The sequence below is a fragment of the Rhamphochromis sp. 'chilingali' genome (assembly GCF_963969265.1).
Source record: "Rhamphochromis sp. 'chilingali' genome assembly, chromosome: 2".
In the NCBI taxonomy this organism is placed as follows: domain Eukaryota; kingdom Metazoa; phylum Chordata; class Actinopteri; order Cichliformes; family Cichlidae; genus Rhamphochromis; species Rhamphochromis sp. 'chilingali'.
Genome location: NC_137930.1, coordinates 18766371 through 18773194, shown reverse-complemented (window position 1 = coordinate 18773194; position 6824 = coordinate 18766371). Strand labels below are relative to the sequence as shown.

Genomic DNA, 6824 nt, shown 5'->3' with positions numbered 1-6824 from the left:
CTAAGGCAAACAGAAGACTGACAGCTTTTCACAAATAGGGAAAAACTCTTTCCGGATCTGGTCCAAACATTAATAGAAACTTGCCGACTGACCATGTCACCATGGGGAACAGTCTAAATTTAATGTTTATGGTCTCTCTTGACTGACTACAACATGTTTTTCCTTTGGCCACCGTATCTAGGATTATACACTTGAATCAGGGACAAAAGAACTCAGTTGACTGATTTCTGCAATCTACTGACATGTAGCGGTTAGATTGTAATTCAAAAACCCGAAGAAATCATGGAATCTCTGTGTGTCCCTGTATTGTTGACTAGACATTAAAACAATTGTTTTGGGCCAAGGAAAAAGTTATAAATATAAAATTCATACACAATTACTTCTTAACGATCACTTTGACATATTTGAATGTCCCATTTGAGTCATTTATTTACCTGTTTAATGTAATGTCTAAATATCATTCTCCACAATTTGCATAGGATCATCAAAACTGAACAACAGAAGATTGGAAAATCATTGCCTGGTCTGTTGAGACTCAGTTTTTGCTGCAGAAATTCAGATGCTAGGGTCAGAATTTTGTGTAAACAACATGAAAGCATGGATCTATCCTGCGTTGTATCAGTGATTCAGGCTGATACTGGTGATGGTGTAATAGTGTGGAGGAGATTTTCTTGGCACATGTTGGGACCCTCAGTATCAACTGAGCATCATTTTAACACCACAGCCTACCTGAGTATTGATGCTGACCGTGCCCATCCCTTTATGACCACAGTGTACCAGTCTCCTTCCAGCATGATAGTGCGACAGGTCACAAAGCTCAAATCAACTCAAACTGGTTTCTTGATTTGTTGAATGAATTCACTGCACATAAATTGTCTCCACAGTCACCGGATCTCAGTCCAATATAGCATCTTTGCAAGTTTGTGGAACTGAATATTTGCAACAACTGTGTAATGCAATCAGGTCAATATGGATCAAAATCTCTGAGGAATATTTCCAGCATTTTGTTTGCTGTGTTTAAGGCAGCTCTGAAGGCAAAAGGAGACGACTGTAATAGCAAAGTATAACTAATGAAGTGCCCAATGAGTGTATATTTCTGCTTAACCAGACTTGAAGGTAAAGTTTAGACCTACCAGCAAGTCAGAAGTGAAGCTGAAAACTGGGTGTTATAAACAAATTGGATTTATTTATTCATTTGTTCATTTTATAAAATCTGTATTACAACAAAACAATGCAAAGAATCCCTGATATTTAAAAAGATTGGCACTTTCCTTTTTCCTGACCACATTAGACATCATCATGACATGTTTTTTTTAATGTCTCAGTTCCTGAGATATAAAACTTGCTAGAAGGAGAATCTCTTTGGTCATTACTTTTAAACATAAGAGGACATGCTTGAGCTGTAGGGTTTTTTAGTATTTTGGGTAGATGGCCCTGGAGATCTTTCCATCTGCCTTCTTAGAGTCCAGCCATTTCCCACAGAGAAAGATAGTGGTAACACCATTGGCTGTGTTGGTGACTTCCACACGATCGAGGAGCCAGCCAGGGCTGAGACCGGAGTTGTCGTGTTCTACCCGGACTTTCTGCAACTCCCCCATGTCCAGCATTTCCACAGAGAAACGGTCTGTTTGCCCACGTTCAAAAAGGTTACGAAACTTCTGACGCAGTTGCCTGCAACCCGAATCTCCATTGGAGCCATAGAGAGTAATGAAAACATTGGCATCGGTTCCTGCACCCTTTTCATCACCTGTGATGACGATGATCTCATATTTGACAGGTACCAGGCTTCGAGCTTTGCTTGCAAAGCTCTCGATGGTCTTTGTGCACTCAACGGTGATGAAATCGTCCCTCTTAGGAGAAAGAGGAATGAGGGAATTGCATTTGAAAATGTACCTGGAGATAATGGAGCAGAGCAGAAGGAATATAGTCTAACCATTTGAGAATATCAAGAAATTGTTTGATGGTGGAAAATAAATGAATGGCTACAGTGGGGAAGCAGCTGCCTTACTTGTTTCCCAGTTCTCTTTCGGTCACAACAACCTCCTCCACGTGCCAGTAAACCTCCCCCTTTACTTTCTTTCCATCCTTGGGTGTATGGCCCAGACAGATGCCAGCAATATCACCCAAGTTCTTGGATGAAAATTCAAACCTGTCAACATTTCCCCTAAAAAGAGAGAGGAACATGGATTCGTTGGTGAAAGTAGCTATTAGAGCAGGGCAATATGACCAAAAATATTTCTCACGATATACATTTGAAAATTTGCGATAACGATATAACTGACGATATAATTGACACTAGACAAAATACTTTACAACTCCACAATTGTATTAGTGCAAAAAACCCCATCAATGTATTTTCACTTAAACAAGCAGCTGTTTTTTGCATTAAAGTTATATAAAAATGTAACAGTGCAAATGCAAATTCCTTGCTGACAGTTTAACCAAAAAGGCATTTCCAGTGGAAATTGGCCAACATATCCTCAGCATAACCATGTATAATATCCACAAAACTTAAAAAGAGCTTATACACACGCAATACGGTAATATTATGTTGAAGCACAGTACGTATCACTCCACGAGGCTGTTCCCTACGATAGACGTAATGCTCCGACAATCCATCAAGTGGTGCAGGTTTGTAGCTTAGCAAAGTCGTACTAAAACATCAGTCAGTAAACACAACCAGAATCCAAACATAAGGCACTCGGTATTATAAGAGGCAGTGTCGATTTTCAGAAAAATCAAAGGATTGATTTTAAGTGTGCCGTATTTTCCAAAAAACACGGTAATAACCACGGCCCGCTAGCACGCTCTACCAAAAATAGTGCTTTGTTGTGTATCTGACGGACGAAAGCTAAACCAGTTCCACACCACTGAAGTTGCAGCATTTTTACAAACCAATTATGGTTCATCCTTTTCATTCAACGATCCGCTTTCGCCCATGTCATTCTCCGTCGCCGCCGTGCCTTTTTCGCCATGTGCGTATGAAAACAAAGGCACTGCGCATGCGCGTTTTACCCACATTCTATCGCGATATTTCATTTTCTTGTCATTGCCCAACATTATACCGGTATTACCGTGAACGGTATGATATGGCCCAGCCCTAGTAGCTATTCCCTTAAATTGCTTTGCCTTAATTGAAATTCACATCACTGCCAGTTTGTTCTGTGTCAGAATTAATCTTTAACAGGATGGAGTGTAGTCATGACATCAGAGTGCGGTGCTGGTCTGGTCTTAAGTATTTTGGATAATCATCATGAGGGCAGAGAGAGAGATGCAGAGGGAAAGAAAGCACATTTCTTTTTCATGCAAACAAGCTGCCGGTGACTGAGTTAATCTTGCAGCAAGTACCTACCGCAAGAACCTCTTCTTCTTTGAGGAGTTCTCCATTACAAATTCTTTTGATCGACCCTTTCTCCCTTCAAGTACAATCCAGGCATTTTCCTTGGTTTCAGCTGCGTCTCCAGTTGTGATACAAATTTCATACTCTGTCATAGAGAAAAGGAGACTCAGTTACAGTAAAATGTTGTTGCACTAAACTACAAGGGGGGATAATTGAATGCTGTGAGGTGCTAGCCTTACTGGTCTTTTCATTGAGGTCCAAGTAGTCATTGTTAGCACAGGCCAGCTCTCTCATTATCTGTCCATCATCATCGTTCTTGGCAAGCCAGCGGTCACAGGGGAAACGAAATGTTTTGTCCATGATCTCGTCCTTCACGTCAATATACTCCAAGTGCCAGCCTGGAGCAATACCTGCATGTAACGAGATGCAAAAAATACCAGTGTGCAGTGCTTTCAAACTTTTCATTCTAAGAACAGTTGAGCTCAGTCTAAGCTGTTCACCGTGCCAGTTAGAGCAGCTGACCTGTGTTATCGTGCCAGACTCGTACTTTGGAGAGGTCTCCCATGCTGAGGATTTCTGGGAAGCGAAACGTGTCCACCTGCTTGCGTTCAAACTTGTTGGACTTGTTGCACTCTTTCAGCGCCAGTGTTCCTGTGTCCCCGTTCTCTCCAAAAATAATGATCCACACGTTGGCATCAGTGCCTGCCCCTGAAGAGATGCAGCAGTTTACTATTTAGAAAAAAAAATCCTCGACAATAATAAGGGATTTTTCTTGGTTTGGTTACACTTTTAAATAAACATGGGTGGAACCATGGACAGAACTTTGCTTGGATTTTAGTCTATAAAGTCACAGCTTCCCAGTCTACATGGTCACTGAATGCAATTAACTATAATAAAAATGATTTACTGTCACTCGAGCTAGCTCTAATTATATACGTGCAAAGCAATTAAGCTATATCAAAGAGTTGTATGGCAGTAAAAAGGCTGTACAGCAATAGCAAATCACCACCTGAAAAGTAAACTGGGGAGCAGTGAGAGCTGGGTTCTCTGACTCATACAGCGCATCTATAATCCCCCTGTGCTTTATTATTTTATCACAGTCGGTTAGATCCTGAGTGAAACCTCACTCAGCCTGCAGCATGTTTTCAGTGTCCTTGCTTAAACTCGCTTCTGTAGAGTAGGCAAGAATGTTGATCATTTAACAATCCAGCAGTTGTAATAAGAAATTATCACGCTGGCAATATTTGAGATCTGGATATTTTTAAAGTTATATGTAACATATGTAACTTATGTGACATATATTCTAATGGACACACTTGATCTTCAGTACCTCTTTATAGTATACGTGCATAGGAACAGCTCTGCCTATGTGATGTTGTTTGTGGGTGTGTTTGCATCTATCAGCCTTGCTCATTTTTTCCTCCCAGAGCCTTAGTGGCGGTGCAAGGCTACATGTCAGCTTCCAGTAACTGACAGTGGCAGAGAGCAGCCCTTTGAAGTCGGCTCAGACTTCTTGCCATTCTGATCGTATTGATCAGCAGAGCAACTGAGCTAGATGAGAATCCAGGGTGAAGAAAAGATGGAGCAGCGGTGTGGAGGGCTTCTGAAGAGGATCTCTTTAATTGCCACGAGGGATTCAGCCATGAATTATTCCACCTTTGCCTTTGCCTAGGAAAACAACAAACCCCTGCACAAGGGCAGGCAAAATGAGGCTCTAACTCTGCATTGATCTTTGGGTAGTGACTGAAAACACGGGATGGCAGTCATACAGTAATTAGTCTCTTCCAGGCAGCAGCTCGTTTGGCTTTGATGGGGAGGGTTTCACAGGATGTTCACAGTATAGAGCCACTCACAGGTGCTCAAATGCAGAATACTCTCTGGTGTATCCTTTGAAAGTGGTCCGAAAAACAGATGATGAGGATGTGATCCAGGAAACGCTTGACAAATTAAATGTGTCCGCTGACCACAGAGTCCTTCAGGATCCCCCGGGAAGAGCTGGAGGATGTTCCTGATGAAAGAGGATGTCTACTCTGCTCAGTCTCAGCACCCCTGAACCCAGAGAATAAAGGCCGAATGGACAGGGAATGCTCATAGGCCTGTTAAGTATACTTAGAGTGCCCTCACTGACCCCACAGCTCAGACCTCAACATTTCAGTTATTATTTGGTTTTATGTTGACACATTAAGATATGTGCAATCAAAACTGGGTATTGGGACTCTTATAGAAAAAATGTGCTTCATGTTTCTAATCTTACCTATTTGCTTGTGAATAAGTAATCATTTGATATCGTCAAGCCCCTAAACATGTTCAGATCAAACAATATGAATCTTAAAATGGCCACAACAAATATTGGCAACCTGTAACTAGTTTAAAAAACAGTGTCTGAAAGAAGCTTTTATGCTTTTCATTTCTTCTGTCACATATATCCTGTTGCAATGATGGGTTCTCATATTAAACACAGACAAATTTTCAAATAATTATCTAGCATATGTGCAAAATCCCTTCCCTCATCAAAGTTGTCCCTCATATCTTCATATTTTGCTTCCAAAGAGTCAGACTTTCCTGTATTTTTCAAAAGCACTTTGAAAAATACTTTTCCTGAATTTATGAAGAGCTTTCAAAGTTTTTCTTTGGACACTGGGCAGTCCAGTCATTATGCTTGACCTGATTATACTTGAAATTTCAGAGGAAGGTTTTGTTTGTTTGTTTGTTTGAATCATTTAACATTGATCTATGACTCATTCAAACATAAAAGGACACCTTGAAGATTTCCATGTATGTTTGGACAAGTACTGCATATTTCGAATGGGACCACAGAGCTGGGTTGAGAACCTACCTGCGACGTCACTTGTCTTGACCTGGACAATGTAGGTAGTGACCTCCACCATCACCTCCTCGTCCACCAAAGCTGCCATCTCACAGATCAGTGTCCTCTTGGGTCCATGTGTCCTGGACAGCCACCCTTCATAGGTAAACACAGACACCTCCTCCGTGGTCAGGTTACGCATGATCACCTGAATGCACAGAATTAGCTTATAAATTAGCAAAGCGTTTGGAAGATTGCATTATAATTATTAAAGGTAAGATTTAACAGTAATAAATGCTGCTGTGGTGTGATGTATTACAACAGGAGTATAAATATCAACCTGCAGATGAAAGTTCAGGGCATCATCAGTAGTAATGCATTCATTTATGATTGATATTGCTATTACTTGAACCACAGTACTAGTGTATTGAATGCTGTGTCATATTATGGCTGGATGACTACTGTGTTACCAGCAGGTACACTAATCCTGCCTCTCTGAAGGTTTCGAGTTTCTAATAACAGGAAAAATCTTCTCTGTTAGGCCAAGAATCAGCCAGACATCTATTAGCTCTCCCTTCTGCGTATTTATCTGGACAGATTACTATGCTGGCAGTCCACCTGGTGCACCATTGTGTCAGTTTCAAGGCGACGACCTGTCCATAAAGGCAGCATATCTGC

General features: G+C 41.1%; 1 protein-coding gene across 1 annotated transcript in view; it reads right to left on the bottom strand.

Moving 5' to 3' along the window:
- Positions 1-346: 346 nt before the first annotated feature.
- Positions 347-6824, bottom strand: part of loxhd1a (lipoxygenase homology PLAT domains 1a) — a gene marked incomplete at its 5' end in the record, with an annotated part of 36133 nt that continues 29655 nt past the window's right edge. Inside the window, 6 exons of the mRNA XM_080864727.1 lie at positions 347-1893; positions 2009-2164; positions 3353-3485; positions 3580-3750; positions 3863-4048; positions 6177-6354. Coding sequence (XP_080720853.1) covers positions 1413-1893; positions 2009-2164; positions 3353-3485; positions 3580-3750; positions 3863-4048; positions 6177-6354 — 1305 coding nt within the window. The 3' untranslated portion in view covers positions 347-1412. The remainder of the gene's footprint in view (positions 1894-2008; positions 2165-3352; positions 3486-3579; positions 3751-3862; positions 4049-6176; positions 6355-6824) is intronic.